The sequence below is a fragment of the Petromyzon marinus genome, chromosome 14 (genome assembly GCF_048934315.1).
Source record: "Petromyzon marinus isolate PM22_M1 ecotype Great Lakes invasive population chromosome 14, UKy_Petmar_22M1.pri1.0, whole genome shotgun sequence".
Lineage (NCBI taxonomy): Eukaryota > Metazoa > Chordata > Hyperoartia > Petromyzontiformes > Petromyzontidae > Petromyzon > Petromyzon marinus.
The window spans coordinates 9,544,406-9,565,540 of NC_133680.1; the positions used below are offsets into that span (position 1 = coordinate 9,544,406).

The 21,135-nt window shown below is 46.6% G+C and overlaps 1 protein-coding gene across 2 annotated transcripts in view; it reads left to right on the forward strand.

Moving 5' to 3' along the window:
* LOC142924582 (uncharacterized) overlaps nt 1–21,135 on the forward strand; it is a 135,213-nt gene that overhangs the window by 40,067 nt on the left and 74,011 nt on the right. For both annotated transcript variants that reach the window (XM_076067086.1, XM_076067085.1), the window contains exon 4: nt 19,400–19,642. In XM_076067086.1, the coding sequence (XP_075923201.1) occupies nt 19,400–19,642 (243 nt within the window). The remainder of the gene's footprint in view (nt 1–19,399; nt 19,643–21,135) is intronic.

A 21,135-nucleotide genomic window follows, 5' to 3' on the forward strand; every position in this document is an offset into this window, starting at 1 on the left:
TATGAAGCTGTCCTTGGCAATCTTCTCCATGCTTTTATGAAAAAAATACAAAAGCTAAATACAATAAGAAAAGTGATGCTTGTAATCTGACTGTGCGATGGCTTATCATTGTATTGCCCGTGTGGCTTTTCTTTCAGTAGGTGGAAAATAATAAGTGCTGATTTGTCATTATAGACATTCGCTGTTTGCTGAAACACGTCACATTTGGCAGGAATGTGGCAATACAGGGAGAAACATTGTAAAAGAAATTAACATATTGTACTAACGATATTTTGCAGGGACTTTAATAAAAAAGATTGTTCAGAATTCCATCCGCGAGAGTGCAAACAGATGATGAAAGTGAATTAATAATTATTATCATTTGCAAAGAAAAAGTAAAAATTTTTAGTTGATCACACTTTTTTAATTGTGCGAAGCCTTCCTTGCAACTAATTGTTCAAAATAATCAGGAGCCCAAAGTCTTAACATCCTTGAAGGGTTCCCAGTGTAAATGTGACATCAAGGTTGAAGCCTTCACAGTGACGCCTGAGCGGGAAGCACATCTGCCTGGCGAGGCCAAGGTTTACAGTTTTGTAAAAGAAAAAACAGAACCTTGTTTCATTTTGGGTGAGATTGAAATTTTGATCGAGTATGTGATAAAGAAAACGAATCACGCATCTACAGTGAGGGAAAAAAATACTTGATCCCCTGCTGATTTTGTACGTTTGCCCACGGACAAAGAAATGATCAGTCTATAATTTCAATGGTAGGTTTATTTGAACAGTGAGAGACAGAATAACAACAAAAACATCCAGAAAAACGCATGTCAAAAATGTTATAAATTGATTGGCATTTTAATGAGGGAAATAAGTATTTGACCCCTCTGCAAAACATAACTTAGTACTTGGTGGCAAAACCCTTGTTGGCAATCACAGAGGTCAGACGTTTCTTGTAGTTGGCCACCAGCTTTGCACACATCTCAGGGGGGATTTTGTCCCACTCTTCTTTGCAGATCTTCTCCAAGTCATTAAGGTTTCGAGGCTGACGTTTGGCAACTCGAACCTTCAGCTCCCTCCACAGATTTTCTATGGGATTAAGGTCTGGAGACTGGCTAGGCCACTCCAGGACCTTAATGTGCTTCTTCTTGAGCCACTCCTTTGTTGCCTTGGCCGTGTGTTTTGGGTCATTGTCATGCTGGAATACCCATCTACGACCCATTTTCAATGCCCTGGCTGAGGGAAGGAGGTTCTCACCCAAGATTTGATGGTACATGGCCCCGTCCATCCTCCCTTTGATGCGGTGAAGTTGTCCTGTCCCCTTAGCAGAAAAACACCCCCAAAGCATGTTTCCACCTCCATGTTTGACGGTGGGGATGGTGTTCTTGGGGTCATAGGCAGCATTCCTCCTCCTCCAAACATGGCGAGTTGAGTTGATGCCAAAGAGCTCCATTTTGGTCTCATCTAACCACAACACTTTCTCCCAGTTGTCCTCTGAATCATTGAGATGTTCATTGGCAAACTTCAGACGGGCATGTGTATGTGCTTTCTTGAGCAGGGGGACCTTGCGGGCGCTGCAGGATATCAGTCCTTCACGGCGTAGTGTGTTACCAACTGTTTTCTTGGTGACTATGGACCCAGCTGCCTTGAGATCATTGACAAGATCCTCCCGTGTAGTTCTGGGTTGATTCCTCACCGTTCTCATGATCATTGCAACTCCACGAGGTGAGATCTTGCATGGAGCCCCAGGCCGAGGGAGATTGACCGTTATTTTGTGTTTCTTCCATTTGCGAATAATCGCACCAACTGTTGTCACCTTCTCACCAAGCTGCTTGGCAATGGTCTTGTAGCCCATTCCAGCCTTGTGTAGATCTACAATCTTGTCCCTGACATCCTTGGAGAGCTCTTTGGTCTTGGCCATGGTGGAGAGTTTGGAATCTGATTGATTGCTTCTGTGGACAGGTGTCTTTTATACAGGTAACAAGCTGAGATTAGGAGCACTCTCTTTAAGAGTGTGCTCCTAATCTCAGCTCGTTACCTGTATAAAAGACACCTGGGAGCCAGAAATCTTTCTGATTGAGAGGGCGGGTCAAATACTTATTTCCCTCATTAAAATGCAAATCAATTTATAACATTTTTGACATGCGTTTTTCTGGATTTTGTTGTTGTTATTCTGTCTCTCTGTTCAAATAAACCTACCATTAAAATTATAGACTGATCATTTCTTCGTCAGTGGACAAACGTACTAAATCACCAGGGGATCAAATACTGTTTCCCTCAATGTATATCTTCTCAAGCCATGGACATTTCACATGTGTAAATGGTGTGTGAAATATGGAATAGGCGGTGATAAATTAGCTTTTGGCCTGGTTATGCAGTGTTTTTGCTGTGGATCACAGGGACTTGTCAGCTCCGCACCTTTAATGTCGCAATGGCTCAAAGGCCCTGTCCAGTGTCAGGCCTGGCTTGAGACCTGCTTGCATTACACCTGAGAAAGTCACATCACAATAAGCACAATCTTGCTGAATGTGTGATAATTTACAGCTCTATCAATCCACCGCCGGTTGAAGGCTTCCTCGCGTTGCGTCGGCCACAGAGGTTGGTTGATTGACCATACTTCACCATGCTTGCAGGTCAGTTCAGGTTGGCGAAGTGGCAGCTGAGGGACCGGTCCAGATAACACTAGGCACCGGGAAATGAACTCAGGTAGCCAGGTTCATTGCGCAATGCCCAAACCACTGTTCAACGACAAACAAACCATGATAAATGGGAGTGCCATTTATCATGGTTTGTTTGTCGTCTAGAAACTCTAATGGCTTATGCAAGGGTGTAAATTCAGAATTTCTGGTTATAGCAAGGTTTAGGAATGTTTGAGATACCCAAGCACTGGGAAATGAGGCTAGAATAGGTGGTAGTAACAGCAAATTGGTGTTGGATGTTCTTACTGGTAGGAACCTCCTGGTTACACCAGCCCACAGGGGATTATTGTGTCCGTCCGTCGTGCATCCAAAAATGGGAGGGGTGGGGCTGTGTGGAGAGGGGCTGGGTGGGGAGGGAGGGGCTGGGTGGGGAGGGAGGGGCTGGGAGGGGAGGGGCTGGGTGGGGAGGGTGGGGCGGGGCTGGGTGGGGAGAGAGGGGCTGGGTGGGAAGGGGAGGGTGGGGGGTGGGAGGGGTTGGGCTGGGTGGGGAGGGGCTGGGTGGGGAGGGGCTGGGTGGGGAGGGGCTGGGTGGGGAGGGGCTGGGTGAGGAGCGGCTGGTCACATCGTGGTGCCCTTATAAAACTCAACGTTTAACCTACTCACGCCAGCTTGTGGCCGCCCTCACAGTCGGGCATATTTGCGGAATACACCACGCCGCCGTTGACCCTGGCCATTCACCAAGCAACCCAACGTTCTTACCAGCTCCCTCCGCAGGAATGTGTTTTATATGTGTGGTTTTCTGGATGCTCCAATTTTCTCTCGCATGCAAAAATACTTAAAACATGAACTGCCCAAACATCTCCATGAAGACTCCTCTGAATTTTTTTTTAGAAACTGAAGTTTCGTGGATGAAAGTTTAAAATTGTGTGATTGTGGTTTAATATTGTCAGCGTATTATTTCCCATAACTTTTCAAAATTGTTTTGAAGGAACACTCAACAGAAATGCTAACCACTGCAAAAAATAGTCAAAGCACATTGATGCACCAGCTGTCACTGTGATTTATTTTCATCGGCTCGTTTTGAGAAAACATGTATATAAATAAATACGCAAATCTTCCATCGTACTTACGCCACTTTATAATCTGTGCCGGTGGTCCTGCTGTGCAGTCAAAATGCACAGACATTTTTTTAAAATGAAATTACTTTTGAGGGCGTAATTTCTCACTGTGACAACGAGCAAAACTTTCGTAAAAGTCTTGCCTCACGGTCGCCGATAGTGGCCCCCTTTTCCACAGTGAATCACTGCAGTAAGAAAGTCGCGTTCTTATGAATAGCCTTGCCGAGAGCACACTAAGACAAACAGCTGTGCACTTGTTTGCGTTACGCGTGACAATTTTAACTTGAGAGTTTTGGGGGGGGGGGTGGGGGGGGTGCCCTGGCGTGTTTGGCCGCGTGACCTCCGAGAGCCGGGTCCCTCCCCTAATATCTGGGGATCCTGGGGTTCACGTCCGGCCTTGAATAAAAATCGTGTAGATGCATGTCTGCTATCACGGGCCTCTTGGAACGCGTCCAGACATAGCTTGCGTCTGCCTGCCCTGCCTTCCGCTCGCGAGCTTGCAGACACCAAGGATTGAGGCCCGTCTCGCTGCTTTGCTGGAAACCGCCGCCGGTGACAGTTACGCACGTGTCCCGCGGCCAGGCTAACGTGCAAACGTGTTCCTTTGGTCATTGAAGTAGCTTTAATTGACTGCAGGATACCCGCGGAAGCGGATTATAAACAATGTGAATTGCGGTCGAAAGTGATTATAATTGATGGACACATGATGCCGGTGGTTGCTTCAGACTGCGGTTGTATCTGGCCGTAGCCCAGCTATGACGCCATGCGTCTCTCACCCCTGGATGAATTCGCCATGCGTAGCAAATGCATGAAAGTTTTCTTCAAAGTGAAAATGAGCATCTGTTAATGATGTCACGAGAGGGCAAGAGAAGGAAGCGATTTAAAGAAAAAAGCAAATCATACTCCGTGTTGCAAGAGTCTTGCCAGGTGTGGTGACTTCATTCAGAGTCCACTGCACCCCTGATGCAAGCGGTCACACCTTGATAAGCTGTCACTCTTATTAAGCCATTGCATTATCCATGCTTGTTACATCCTCTCCGATGGGTTTTCTGGTTGTACCGCCTGTTCGGCATAACGCGGTACAACCCGAAAACACATCGAAACAACTGCGGAAACTCTGCGTGGTTTATTTCATTATCAGCTATGCTCAGTCCACTGCTAAATGAAGGCCTTTCCTGTCCTTTGCCACTTTTCAATGATCCTGCAATGGTAATAATCTACCTGGTACCTGCACACAAACGGATCGGTTTATTTGATACTGCTGAATATCTAGATCTGCCAATTTGTGCAGAGTGCACCATTCACCATCGCTTGCGCTGCGGGTGGTCTGGTTGAAGCCTGCGGTGCCTGGATGAGATTGTCTCGGAGATCTCGGCAAAGGGAAACTGCGCGCAGCTCGCGCTCACCTTGCACGTGCGGCATGCGTTGTTGAACTCCGTTCTCACCGCGCGGAGCCAACCGTGCACAACGGCGCGGCGGGCGACGGCCACGCTTGCCCGAGGGCCTCCATTTGGCTGCGTTACGCGGAGATTGAGAGTCCCTCGGCTGTGCAAAATTCCAGAATTGTCTTCCGAGCCCTCGAGGAAATTGGTAGTAGAGGGAAAAAAAAACGCGGCGAGCCAACTCCAGCTGTTGAACGTTTAGCCATATGCGGATGTGGTTTCCTTTGAGGAGATTTTAGTTTAATTGTAGTTCCTTTTAATTTCTGCGTTGGCTCTGGCTCAAGTGGCGACTTCCTATTTAGACGTTTGGCGAGACTGAGGTGAATGGGCGATGGTCAGCCACTGCCTGGCTGGGTTATTGCAGCTAAGTGTGTTAATGCAAAGCATTTATAATCAGGGCAAACCGTGGAGGGTACTAAATTAATTCTGGTTCCATGTAAGCCGTTTAAATAATGTTACGCTTGCTAAGTTCATTAATCTGGGCCGTGTCACCACGTGCCATAGTGACACATGCTATATTTCACGACCTCCTACCACTGATTCACCTTATTGCTCTATTCAATGTACATTCCAAAAATAATCTCGGCATACATTGCTGTCATTAACGTTATTCATGAAACTCTATGTTATATGCGTGTATGTGTGTGCACGCTTGTGAATCAACTTGAATATTTAAGACTATATTTTGCGCAGTTGACTTCTGTGCATGTGTGTATAATTGATTTTTAGGTAAAAAAAAGGTAAGATTTTGTTTGTGTTATTATGTATGTACGGTATTCCTCTCAAAAATATAGTACAAATACAGTATAACCCCTCTTAGCATCGAAGGTTACCCCTTTTTCACCCAGAAAACGTACTTTATGGTAAAATAGCATGGTTAATCAATGCATTAATTCATATTTGCTGTACCTGCAACAGCCCATCGTTAACAGGGGAATGGTCAGTAAGCGAACACATTGGACTCTATGGAGGCCCGTCGTTAAGCGATTAGTTAACAGGGGCGGTCGTTATGAGGGGTTCTACACTACACTGCTATATACTACACTGCTATATACTACACTGCTATATACTACACTACTATATACTACACCACTGCTATACAATACACCACTACTATACACTACACTATAAACTAATTGACATTACTATACACTACACTATAGACTACAACGATACACTACTATAAACTACACGTTGGGCTCTATGGAGGCCCGTCGTTAAGCGATCAGTCGTTAACAGGGGTCGTCATTAAGAGAGGTTCCACCGGATCGTACAATCGCGTTATCAGCGTGATTTTTGCGAGGTGAAGAAATCTCAGTTTTGCACTCCGCGGCGAACAGCGCATCACCCTGCGTTGAAGAACGGTGCCGTAAGGTGACGTCAAGCCCTACTGCTTGCGTCGCTTCAAGTAGACCCCTCTCTGCACCACGACGAGCGGCACACGCCGTTTAATGCCCCGCAAGTACGGTTTTCTTTTCGTGTCAGTCAAAACTGAAATGTTTCGGTTTTAGAGCTGGAGCAAGCCAAATGAAGTTAAAAACTAAATGTAACGCATAGATGTTTCTTTGTGTGTACTCATTGGTGACTGGGCTGAGGCAATCAACTTGCCACGCTTGAGAAGAACCCAAGGGTGGCCTTCTGGGTTCAAACTCGGGGTCTCAGCAGTGCTGGCTCAGCGCTCTGACTCCTGAGCCTTTCGTACCCCTCCTGTGTCTGCGTGTACACAACTAAACGTATATTTGTGTGTCAATCCGACTCCTGAAGTTATTCTATTTTTTTTTACAAATGGTCTGTGGGCATACGATAAGATCGCGAAACTTGCCCGCAGAGGGAGGTTATTTTGTGTTGTTCCCCTACGGCGCAAATTTCGCACGAACGCTGTCAGTTGATATCTGCTTGATATTCACATTTTATTTGTGCTTGTCGCCTTTTGGCATTTTTTTTTTACCCTTAACACTGTTGAGACAAGGCCATTAAGATGTCTGTCTCTGATGTAGGCCAATCAGTTTCAAGGACAATGCATTGCCAAAGCACCCTCGTTTGCATGTTTAACCACAACCATGTTGTGGCTAATGCAGACTTGGTGCCTTGTGATAATGGGTGTCTACTTGGTGTATGAACATCTTGACACCTCATGTTTTCCATTTCTCCGCGTTCCACGCGAAAGACTTCACGTGGCAGCCTCCGCCATGCGCTCGTATAAAAGTAAAAAAAAACAGTAACCTCGATGTAAAAGGTGAATCCCTGTGTGTAGGTGCAGGAGTGCAGTTGATCGCTCGCTCGCCCCTCCACTGCGAGCCTTCCTGTTCAGTGTCTGCAGCAGCTGTACGCCTCTGCGCTGACGTATCCCAGCATGCCTTGCTGCCCGCATAGGGAGCGTACGGCACCAGCTTCCTTTGTTGAATTCTGCGTAGGGAGATCTTTTTTCTTTCGCTCGTTTAAACCTTACACTCTTGTTTCCACGAAATTCTACAGTGCCGTTGTTCTGAGAACTCGCCCCCCCCCCCCCACCTCTTCCTTTGAAAAACAAGCGAATGTGTAAAAATGTTGATAAGAACAGCCTCGGTTACGTTTATTTTTATTACGAGGGATAGAGAGACAGAAGAGAAAGTACGACATTCTTAAGCAAAGAGGGATCATAAATGTGCTGTTTTCTTTTCGAAATTAAGGCAAGAAGTCTGCTGTTGGGTTCTGGAATCTTGGGTGAGCTTTCTTATTGCACTGCCTGAACGTTGACCTTTGTCCTTGTGACCCTTTGAAGTGATTGGTATAACCAAATCAGTCAATAAATAGACCATGACTGCCTCCTGACGGTACCTCTTGCTGATGCAAAGTGACATTGTTTGTACTCAGAAGTCAAAGTGTTTTCATTCACTTCACGTAATAATATCGCCATTTATTTATCCAGAAAAGCCTCGCTGAGTCACGCGACTCTCTTTCAGGACAGTCCTGAATTGGAATGTTTTTGGGAAATTCCATTTGTAGGTGTTCATTTATTCTCAAACCATTTACTGGCTACCTCATTTACATTGTCAAATGTAAGCCAGTGGCAACAATTCCATGTAGCCATAGCAGGATAATAGCAAAAAAATATAATTTTGATATATACATGTTTTGTGTTGTTGCAAGTGATGTTAGTAAGCACCTATGCAAGGATAGTGTGGTCTATAAGGGTGGGAGAGGGTCAGCTCCAGTCTCCTTTGTCGCTCTTGCTCACATCGGCACATCGCATCGCACCAATCACTCATTTGGGGCTTCGCCAATCGAATGAGAGGGACCCCAATCATGTTCAGACAACATCTCCACTGATGTCGTACTAAAGTGACGCCTTTGAGATGATGGCACAGTGTGCTCAACCAGCAAGTCACCGCTGCCCACCTACAATACATACGTGCACACGAGAGATTAGTTTTGGATTCGGCAAATAAATTATTTCCAGATTTTGAAGGGCAATTTTGCATCTTTTTTTTTTCCCTTGGGAGTTTTGAATTGTCCACATTTTGTAATAATCTAATGTGTCTTCGCTAACAAAAGGGATGCCACGCGACACCACTTTTATATAGGAGAAACTTGCGCGGTAACATAAGTGACGCCATTTTGTGCGACATCAAATCTTAAGATAAATACGAAAACACGTTCTTTTGTTTCTACATCATCCAAAGTTTCTTACTCACGTCTAATTTTCAGATTCTGCGGGATTAGTCTGAAAGTCCAGAACACATCGCTCATACGTACAAGTGTTTGTTTTCTCGAGACGCTAATGAATATTCCACACACGCACGTTCGCACAACTGCGGTGACTCAAGAGTAGCTCTGCTCGCGGCCTTCCCAGGCTTTCCTACCAAACCGAAATTCCCCGTCCCCCCCCCGCTTGCCACATTTGTCAGTTCCCCCAGAGCCTCCCCGAGGGACTTCCTGCCAGGTGCTCGAATTTCCACACTTCCCAAGACTCCCGTAGTAATATAGCGTGCGATTAATTACCCCGGGCGGGTTGCGAGCATGCACAACGTGCCCACGATGAGAGCGCGTGTTTGCCTTGGGGGGGGGGGGGTGCGAGGGGGGGGGGGTGCACAGGCAGCCACCGGCCCATGAAATGAATAATGAGAGAAAACGTAAAAGAAAATAAGTAAATAATTTTCCTAACAAAAATTATAAACTCTTAGAAAAATACATTAACCCCCTCCCCCCCCCTTCCCCCTCCCCGTGAATGGAGAAATAAAATAAAAATTCCTGTTATGGTACTTTTCTCCTCTTCGAATGACACACACGGTCAAAACATTTTGAAGTTTGCAAGTGACGGCTGCCTCCCCCCCCCCCCCCCAAAAAAAAACCCCACCACCGGCCTGACTGTAATTGACATTTCACAGCCCCGTTTTTATCATTTCACAGCCCCGTTTTTATCGATGCTGATGCACGACTGCGGCATCCTTTAAATGGTGGAGGCGTGAGTTGGAGCTCGCCGATCGTTTTGAGAGGCAGCTCGGCGCGTGAATAAATTGAGTGGACGCGTGTGGGAGACAAGTCGGCCTGTCTGTTCGGGACCAACTCTCACATTGGTTGCTCAAACTTCAGTCAATGCATTGAACTCTGCGTATGGCCAGACACCGTCTTGCTTCACGTCATTCGAACGGTAACGAGTAGCAAAAGAGATCATTACCTCCAGAGACTCGGCGAGGGTCTTCCCCTGGTCACGCAATCAGTAGACCCCCTTCCCCCGCTTGGCCATCGCAAGCAGCGAGTGGTTGTATTGCTGGGCGGTGCGTGCCGTGAATTTTGGTGTCGTTACGGCTGACCATGGCTGCATCTAGTTCGAGATTACAAGCGTGTGCAGTCACCCATGGCTCTGCTTGATGCAACGATGCTTCGACTCACTTCTGTTGATATCGACTCTTAAGCTCCCGTTCCAAGTGCGGCATGTTTAGGTGCGCGTGTGTTGTTACGCCATGGGTTCGCGTGAACCCTGCAGCCTCTGGAGGCCGCTACATTCACCGTAATGTGAAACAAAGGGTGAAAGCTAGACCCTGAACCACGACGAATCATTGAATCACCCCGGGCGGTGGTGAATTGTTACCCTGTTAAACAAATGCCCTATGTGACAAGTAACATAAGCACCTGGTGTGCCATGCCTAAGGTGGCTGAGCTCTTGCCCTATAAACTCTTATGCTGTGTTATTTACAATTAGGCTCCTTATTAAACAAATCGTCCTAAGTAAAATAAAGTCTCCCTATGCAAGGGACTTGAGGTGTGGCACTGTAGTGCGGCGGCGGTTTAGCGCGCTGCACATCTGGCCGGGTTAGGCTGAGACGAAGCGCAGCTGCGCGCTCGCCTGGCTCCCGGGTGCCCCTCGCTCGGAGGTGCGACTTATCCCCGGGAGTCGGGACAGGCCGCCCCCGCAGTGCTCTGCGGTGCTGCCCGACAACGAATGAGAACGGCCCTCTCGACTCCATTGGCATTCCGGGGGATTTTTTGGGTTTTTTTTAAACGGAATTTCCATGGGAAGTGTCCCTTACCGAGAAGCCTGGATTATCCCTTATGTCATTCATACTGTGGCAAGGGAACATTCCCCCATACGGTGCTCACCAGGGTATAATGTTTAACTGCCTATTTCAAGAAGCCCAGAGACCAGCTAAGATCCCAGTGAGTTTACTGCCTGTAATAAGAATCCCAGAGCCAGACCATCATCCCGGTGATTCCACCGCCTGCCCCAACAAGCCCAGAGCCAGGTGTTTGTGTTCGTGAGCCCTGTCTGCCAGGACCTGATGAAAATAAATGCTTGCATGGTCTGTGGACCTAAGATTGCATGTCAAGGGAATTTTGTGAGGGTGCTATTATATTAAGCATCAGCATTGGGGCCCAGAGTGCATTCGTGTTCTGGCATGGTGCCGGTTATACTGGCAGGTGACTAGGGGTCTAGTTGCTGCAGGGCAAAAGGATGTGTGCAGATAATCACCGTTGCATGGATCAAGGTTACCGTTGCGTTCTAAAACATCTCGAACTGAGCAGCCTTGGCCTCTGCTGTGAAAGAGACACGGGGGACTTCTTCTCATGTGTGATTTATTCGTCCAGAAGTCATGATTGCTCGGCCACGACCCGGCCTCTTTATTCCAACAAAGCTCACAGCGCAAAGCGATATATTTGCGTACTGCTGTATTGTAGGGGCCCATCGTATTATGGGAGGGCAGAATGTCAGAAGTCATGGGTATTGAGCGTCCTTCAATAAAAAAAACGTTTGCATGTGGGCAGTGAAGTTATGGCCCAGTTGGTGGAACAGCAGTGCTCCCCGGCCATGCGACTGTGAGTTGAATCCCCTGTTGACTTCCCGGCGAGGGCCGACTCGGCTCTCAGCCAATAATATAATCATTCCTCCAGCGTCAGCACAATGAGCACCACCTGCTAAGACTGTCGTAGCCATGCGGTGCGAAGTCAACAAACAGCGCTTGTCCAGGATCGTGGAATTTCCACCACTGCAGGCGCATGATTTGTAAAGAAGATGAGCACTGGCCAATGATTCTTTTTTTTTTAAATGGTGATATTGACTATATGGAAGCTTAACATCACTGTTTACATCTCTGGGGAGTAGTGGTGGTGCACACTGAGTTATGAACCTTGGCAATTCGACTTGGAGTCATGGCCATGGCTAATCACCATGTCCTCTCCATTCATCAACCTGCACTAACCGGCATGGTCTATCGACCCCTCTGATCAATAACAACGTGGGGAGGCCTTCATCGAGCAGTGGATTAACAAAGGGCAGTAAGTGATCACGTATTGATTCAACGTATCACCTTGTGATATTCCTTGCTTCCGTTACGGCCGGTGGCAGTGCTTTGTTTCTACTGCGTCCGCTTCACACGCGCGAGGTTGCTTCTTCCCTCTTTAGCCGATCCTCCAAATGACAATGAAATAGGTCTTAAATCTCAGATGCTGACACAGCTTAGGACGCCCCAGGGTCTGGCACATCCTGGTGTCCGGCGCAGCGGCTGCATGCACGGGTGGCCACTTCCTCGCAGTGGCACCCAGCCGTGTAATGGAAGTTTCCCCCTCCAGCCCAGGTCGTATTCACGGATGAGGCCTTGCTCGCGTCTCTTCCTGCCTTCCCTTTCAAGCATCGAGGTCCACACATTAAGAGGTCTCGGGGCACCGCGTCATATATCGCCTCCGTGCGTTGGAGGGTTAGAATGAATGCGGTGCGTGGAGAATTGATGTAAATTTAGGGCTGGCTGCATACGGTATATTCAGTTTGATATGGGGCATTGTAGATTTGATTTCACGGAATAAAAAGCTGGTTTTGCAGAAGATGGCTCGGAGGTGAAAAAGTAAAGTTCAGTGGGTAAAGGTGCTTGAATGTTTGAATAAGCTGCTTCTTGACGAGGCATTAGACACTCAATTACATTGGAATTAATGTATGAATGTTGACCTTCTTTCGCACCATACACAGCCAACCGTACAAATCGGAGGTGATGTCTTCTTAAGGAATGAAAATAAATGCTTTTGCCAGCCGTCAGAATCTTCTACTCACCAATGACAGTGAATTTGACTGTTTACTCTTCATTGAGATGAACCGATTGCAACTACTGGGATCTAGCCAGCCAGGTGGCTCAGCGGTAGAGCAGGAGGCTCACAAAAAGCAAGGTTACGAATTCAATTCCTGGTTGGGGGGTTGACTCAGCCCATCATCCGTTCAGGGTTGATGAAATGGTTACCACTTCGTGGGGGAAGTCAACAGTGGTTGTCCTATGGATAGACTCACCCCCGCCATAGGAATATGGAAATTCCACCACTGGTACAGGGCTCTAAGCAGGAGATGAGCACTGCACCAGTGCTCATTTGAGTAGAAATTCACTTTACTTTGAAATTGAAATCACTTTGGCTTTGATTGTCAACCTCTGCCACTGCGTGCATGGCAGATTTTAGCAAATGGTGGTTTGTGAAATCCATTGCACTTTGCATTGCAATGAGGAGCTGTATCATGTGAGACTTTCTTTGGTGGCATGCATGAGACAAAATCCAAGCAGTCACCGAGGTCAATCAGTCACTTAACTCTTAATTCTTTCAGACAGTAGCGATTTAAGTACGAAATATGTTTCGTGTGAAGGCTTCGCTGGATTGACTTAACAAGTGACAGCAATGGGGAAAAAAATCAACCTGTCACTTGACTCAAATTCAAGTCAGCCTTGCTTAAATTGCAATGCCACACCGTACCATGAAGTCATTACATTAAGGATCAAGAACATTGAGTGCGGTAAATTGGGGCATTTGTTCACAGTTATGAAATGTGTCCAAAATAAACTCAACAGAGGAACAGTGAAATAAAACAACCGTTGTTATAAAATATATATACTTTTTACTTTAACCTTCTCACATACATCTCACGTGCCTCCTTGGTAAAGAAAAAAAGGGCTCGGTCATGGGCAATTAGCATCTGTCCAATTTTTAAGGAACAAGTGAACTGTTTTTATACCAACTAACTGCCGTTAATGAAGCGTCACCACGGCTCATGTGCATGTTAATAGGAGTTTAAAATAAGAGTTTTTAACATTCACGATCCCCCGAGAGTTTTAGTGTGAGGCCAGCTGAGGCCAACTGCTAGTGAGCCTGGCTATTTGGTTTCAGAAAGGTAAATAAAATATTTTTTTCTAGGTTAGTGTTTAATTTTAAAATTTCAGCTCTAGTCTTGCTCGCCACACATTAATTGGGATCTTTTGTTCGCCAGGCATATCCTCTATTTAGGCAGGTGGTGAGCCCAACGGAGACCTGGGGTTTTATTATATGGAGAAAATACAAAGCAACTTGGTTGATGGGTAGTATAAATCAGGTTAAAAAAATATATAAAGATGACATGGGTTTTTTGTGCGTGCGTGTGTAGTGAGTGGAGGAGAATGATGGAAACAATTCCTGAATTGAGGTTAAAGAGCCCCAAGGAAAGATTAATGCAGCAGAAATTGTTTTCTTGACCGCTAGTACGACTAACGGGGGGATGTTGTAGGGCCCATTATAGTTGTGAAGTGATTTAATGGCGTTGCTGATTGGGAATTATTCTCGTTTATCATATCCGGCCCTGCTTGAGGATGTGGCTGTAAAATGTAAAGGGAAGGCTACAGAGGGAATATACAAGGAGGGATACTTTCACAACAGACTGGGGATTATTTGAGTCTCCTTTCCTATACATGTCATACAGGAGGTTTTAATAATCTTACCGGCAAAAGAGCAGAATAGTGGGTCCCTCACAATGTATTTTGATGGCATTCATTTCAAATGGCAGTGTATGTGTGAGAGCGGTTATGGGAAATGGTTGCGTCTTAATCTGTGTATGACTCAAAGACTTTAGCCGGGCGTGGAATCGCTTGCCTGTGGTGAAACGATTTGGAAGTGGGGTTGGTGGAAGACGCAAACGATGGAACGTTCATGTATCCGAGACGCTCGCCTGCAGGAGGGTATTGAGGTGCTCCTGTAGGATGCAGTAGGTTTCCAAGGGGCATGGGTTTTTTCTTTTCTTTTTGACACTCCAGTTTTCTTCCACAAAAATAAATCTCATTTAAAAGGAGACATTCTTTGGTTCTTTCGGTAAAGTCACGTAGATAGAAAAAATAATGATAAATGGAAATCAAATTTAAAAAAAACTGCGACGTTTTGATCACAACAAAAACTCCGACGTTTCGATCGTTGTGATCAAAACGTCGTAGTTTTTATTTTATTTGCTTTTTTTCTATCTACGTGACTTTACCGAAAGAGCCAAAGAATATGAATTCCTGCAGTCACGAAAGTTTTAAGTCAAAATTTAAAAGGAGACCGTCAGACCCTGTGTACTGGACAGGATCCTTCTCAGTGTTGAGTCTTGGGAGGACTTCTTTGTGAGAAGAATATCCTTTAAATAAATCCCTGCACGATTAGGTGGGTCCTCATGGGAATTGTGGCTTCAATACTCTCAATGAGCTTCGTACCTAGCACTGAGCCCTGGGAATGTTAAAGACATCTTACCTTGGCTGTCTGAGCTCCATGCATTTACATTGAAACCTAATCATCTGAAAGGAGCTTTAGTCTGTCTGGGTCTCAGGCATTTATAATGAACTATAAGAATCCTAAAAGTACTTCAGTTTGGCTTTGAGCCTTTAGGCATTGGCATCCGTGCGTTTTGACGTCGTAAAGTACTGCGTGCCCTTGTATTTCTGCTGACATGTAACTTACTCGCGTATGATTGTGATTCTGCGATAATCTACATTATCCATAAGCAGAGTAAATAATTTAATTTATTTCGTACTAGCTTTGCTACCCGGCTTCGCCCGGGAGTTGGATTCACCACGTCTGGCCGCCTTTGTCTCCCCAGTGGCGATGTTCACACACCACACCAGTTACTCGTTTGAGGCTGAGTCGACCTAGGGGAGGCCCAGGACCGGTTTAAATAATGGTCACCGGTAGTGGCCGTGAGCAGGAATCGATCTCGGGTCGCCGGGTCCGTAGCGCAGCGTGCAAACTACTACACTACCGCTCCCCCCACACACACACGCAGACACACACACAGACACACACACAGACACACACAGACTGCACGCTAACCACTACACTACCGCTCCCCCCACACACGTGCGCGCGCGTCCATAGCTACACATACACGCGCTTGCTGCAGACACACGACTTTCACGGTGCGTGCGGCAGTAAGCGACTGAAATAATGAAGCAATGGTGCGCGTAGAACGCCTTAGACCTGCAACACACTTGTATGGAACTTGACTCGCGTAGGCTTGGGGGGGATGCGTGACGTCAGCAGGCACACTGCGTAACGCTTCCGCATGCGCGGATGACATGACAGATGTGACGTCACAGCTCACCTGCCGTGCAAAATAAATGCATTATTGCGCCCCCCCCCCAAAAAAAAATAATAATAATACACTGCCTCAACGTTGGATAGGTCGCACGGGACCCGAAGACTTGGCGCTACACTCTTGGCCCCCAAGATCACCCCCAGACATCGCCACGCCCTGCGACTTTCTCTTGTGGGGATACGTCAAAGACCCGTGGTGTTTTTGTGCCACCATTAGCGACTAATCTGGGTGACCTCAAAAACAGAATCACGTCAGCGGTGACTTCAGTGGAAGGAGACACTTTAAGAGGCGTTTGGGACGAATTCAACTATCGTCTCGATGTTGTCCGTACAGCAGGTGGAGGGCACATAGAGCATTTATAAAATGGTTAGGAAAACTCGATAACTCATTAAACCGTTTGTAGCTTTTTGTGCAATTGTAACATGTTGCCATCGTGAAATATAGTGCTTTGAAATTGGGTCCATCATTTTGAAACACGCTGTAGATTAGCGCCATTCGTATAGCACGAGGCAAATGGCTATGTTTTGCAAGCACAGTCTGTAGTAGTTTCTTAGTAGCGAGTGATTGTGCTCTGCATTACAATGCGTAATACCAATTGAGTAATTTGCAGTTATTATTTTTTGTTGTTGCAATTTTGGACCATTACCCTGGCACAGGATGGCCTCCGTTATTTTCACGAGTCCCGACCGAATCCGTACCGTCCACTGTGCGGCGGACGATGCTTATCGGCACGGTTGACTCGCCAGCAGTAGCAACAACCACGGTGACCTCTCCGAGGTTTCGAACTACGAACCCCTGCAACGGGTGGCATACACGCTCCCCACCGCTGGGCGCATGCCACGAGACGATTTGAGAGTAAAGCAAGAGGTAAATGTATCCCGGTTTTTCAAGGAGGTCCCCTGCCACACGTGGACATCGGGTCACATCGCTGTTGTCACGCCAAAATGTTCCTCGTAAACGGGTATGAAGCCATAGTCAGCACATCGTCTTCTCTCTCGTTCTCATAAACTTTTTGCCGACTGTCATCTCAAGCTTTGCACCCCCCCCCCTCCCCCCAGACTTGTGCGTGAGAGACGCCTTTCACTGAACTGTGCAGATACAGTGAGGGAAAAAGTATTTGATCCCCTGCTGATTTTGTACGTTTGCCCACTGACAAAGAAATGATCAGTCTGTAGTTTTAATGGTAGGTTTATTTGAACAGTGAGAGACAGAACAACAACAAAATCCAGAAAAGCGCATGTCAAAAATGTTATAAATTGATTTAGCATTTTATGAGGGAAATACGTATTTGACCCCCTCTCAATCAGAGATTTCTGGCTCCCATGTGTCTTTTATACAGGTAACGAGCTGAGATTAGGAGCACACTCTTAAAGGGAGTGCTCCTAATCTCAGCTTGTTACCTGTATAAAAGACACCTGTCCACAGAAGCAATCAATCAATCAGATTCCAAACTCCACCATGGCCAAGACCAAAGAGCTCTCCAAGGCTGTCAGGGACAAGATTGTAGACCTACACAAGGCTGGAATGGGCTACAAGACATTGCCAAGCAGCTTGGTGAGAAGGTGACAACAGTTGGTGCAATTATTCGCAAATGGAAGAAACACAAAAGAACTGTCAATCTCCCTCGGCCTGGGGCTCCATGCAAGATCTCACCTCGTGGAGTTGCAATGATCATGAGAACCGTGAGGAATCAGCCCAGAACTGCACGGGAGGATCTTGTCAATGATCTCAAGGCAGCTGGGACCATAGTCACCAAGAAAACAATTGGTAACACACTACGCCGTGAATGACTGAAATCCTGCAGCGCCCGCAAGGTCCCCCTGCTCAGGAAAGCACATATACATGCCCGTCTGAAGTTTGCCAATGAATATCTGACTGATTCAGAGGACAACTGGGTGAAAGTGTTGTGGTCAGATGAGACCAGAATGGAGCTCTTTGGCATCAACTCAACTCACCGTGTTTGGAGGAGGAGGAATGCTGCCTATGACCCCAATAACACCATCCCCACCGTCAAACATGGAGGTGGAAACAAACCGCATCAAAGAGACGATGGACGGAGCCATGTACCGTCAAATCTTGGGTGAGAACCTCCTTCCCTCAGCCAGGGCATTGAAAATGGGTCGTGGATGGGTATTCCAGCATGACAATGACCCAAAACACACGGCCAAGGCAACAAAGGAGTGGCTCAAGAAGAAGCACATTAAGGTCCTGGAGTGGCCTAGCCAGTCTCCAGACCTTAATCCCATAGAAAATCTGTGGAGGGAGCTGAAGGTTCGAGTTGCCAAACGTCAGCCTCGAAACCTTAATGACTTGGAGAAGATCTGCAAAGAGGAGTGGGACAAAATCCCTCCTGAGATGTGTGCAAACCTGGTGGCCAACTACAAGAAACGTCTGACCTCTGTGATTGCCAAGAAGGGTTTTGCCACCAAGTACTAAGTCATGTTTTGCAGAGGGGTCAAATACTTATTTCCCTCATTAAAATGCAAATCAACTCATAAAATTTTTGACATGCGTTTTTCTGGATTTTGTTGTTGTTATTCTGTCTCTCACTGTTCAAATAAACCTACCATTAAAATTATAGACTGATCATTTCTTTGTCAGTGGGCAAACGTACAAAATCAGCAGGGGATCAAATACTTTTTTCCCTCACTGTAACGCCTGTATATCCTCGGCTGGTTTGATTTTTACTACCACCAGAAATGTCATGGCTTAGAGGGCTCTCTCGTGGTGCACTATGAACTAAAATACAGCTGTGCTCAGATGTTTGATGTTGCCATTAGCAGTCAATAAACTTTCAGTCGTCGGCCATTCTTTTACAGTTGTTTCAAAATATTGTGCTGGTCGAATCATCTATTTACTGCAAAAAAAGTGCATTACAACCACATTTAAAATAACATGTGATCCTATTTGGTGGACAACGTTTCTAAATGGGACCCATTGAATGCATTCTAAGGGGATACATCTTGAATGGAGGCATGCACTGTTTTAGAAAATGTTTTGTTTGTGTTATTGCTCATGGTTGCCTGCTGTTGGAAATGATGGCACATTTTGCAATGTTTTGGCTGCTGGCCATCATGGACAGCGCTTGTGGTAGCTTGCAACCTTTTGTTCATCTACTACCACCGTTCAAAGCAATAAGTGCGGGTTAACGGTGAACCACCAAGCAGATTACAAACAAACAAACACGCACGCACGCGGACTTGCGCGCGCGTACGTGCGTGCGTGCCCTCGCCTTGTCTCCGCGTCCGTGCAGCGGTGTTGCCACTACCACTAAACAAGCTTTCAACCTTTTGTCGATCTCTTACCATTGTCCAAAGCAATAAGTTCTGGTTAACCGTGAACCACCACGCAGATTACAAACAAACTCTCGCACGCGTGCCCTCGCCTCGTCTCCGTGTCCGTGCAGTGGTCTCCTTCTCGGCACGTGAGGTCCTCCTGGAGCTTCTGTCCGCCCAGCAGTGCGAGGACGGCGACGCGGACGCGGGCGGCGGCGGCGGCGATGGCGCGACGACCTTGGGCCCCCCGTGGCTGCGGCCGGGGCCGGGCGAGGAGGGCGAGGGCCCTGGGGAACCCGCGGCGATGCGGGCCCGCCTGGCGGACACGCAAGAGATCGGGCGAATCTTCACGGCGAGATGCGGCGAGCTGGAGGGTGAGACGAGGCGCCGAGCAACGCGGCTCGCTCTGGGCTGGGGGGGGGGGGGGTGGCGGGTAGTCGCACCGGCTCTTGCTCGTCGTCGGTGCGACGCCGTCTTCTTCCTCGTCGTGACCATCTCTCTCTCGTTGTGTGGTCGGCGTCCTTATCGGCACCCTCGCTGCCATCGTCATCATTGCCGCTCGTCGTCGTTATGAATGTCAATCGGCACGAGCAGAGGAATTGATTTTGTTATCGACATCCATTGTGACCACCAGCACAATCATCGTTATCATAATCATCGTCATCATCATTCTCTCTTTTGTCGTTATCAGTCACTGGAGCTATGCACTTTTAAATAATTTAGATTGAAAACTCATTTCTTCAGAACTGCTTTATGTGTTCAGTTTGTTTTCCTTCCCCCACACCTCCAATTAGCACTGTTGGCTATGTTCGGTGCGAAACAAGTTCATGCACACACACATCAGCATTTTCATGATTGTCACCACCAAATCTTTTAAGGAGTCATCTTCTTCAGCAACGTCGCTCGATAGCTTTACCTTTACCAGTGGAAAAGGCCACATGCAGCTTCAACCAATTTAATCTCAAAGTTTTTTATTCAGTTATTGGGCCAATAATCTAGTTTTTAATCACAAGTGCCTGCATAGATTCAACCCCAGGGTGTTGGCAGCTCTGGCCCAGTGGCTCTGACGCAGACATTATAAACCTGCCGAGGCTCCCGGTCTCCTTCTCTCCTCCCCGGCCTTGCGCAGCTCGCTCCTGGCTAGGTTTATGGTAATGTTTGCGCGTAAATATTGCTCAAATGCGTCCGTTTTACGCGTGTTATTAAAATCGTGCTAATTAGAGCAGTGAAGTGCTATTAGGATTACATATCCACATGCGGTGCTTGCGTTTGGAAAGTGCTTGTGCAAATTAAGTGCTGGGTTTAGCGCCAAATTTGTGCATGTGACCAATCAGTGCCAAGTCACTAATTGGAGTCACAGTTTTTCACGGGCTGTCTTAAATAGTTAAGTGGTTTCATTCGGTATTTCAAATGCAGTGACCAAAAATATATTTGATCACCGATCAAAGTTTCAAACAAAAGATGACATCGGTGGGGTAAATTTTTTGTCTCACCCAAACCTCACATTCACACTGTTCAACGCACCAACTAATGGCTAATGATGTACACGAGCAGTGGGGTGTAGTGACGCGTAACATGTTTTTTTAGGAAGGGACTGTAAACCTGATAATAGGTTTTTCCCCCTTTTTTCTGGCAACAAAACTGGTGTTAAGATGTTTAAACACCAAACTGAAACCTTTTACAAGGAATCATGTCTGCATTAACAATGCTTGTGGTCAGAATGCAAACAAAAAACAAACTCTGATAATATATGCATTAAATTTCGATTTAAAGCTTTCGTGACTGCAAGGATTCATCTTCTTTGGTTCTTTCGGTAAAGTCACGTAGAATGAGAATAAAATAATAAATTGATTAAATAAAATGACAC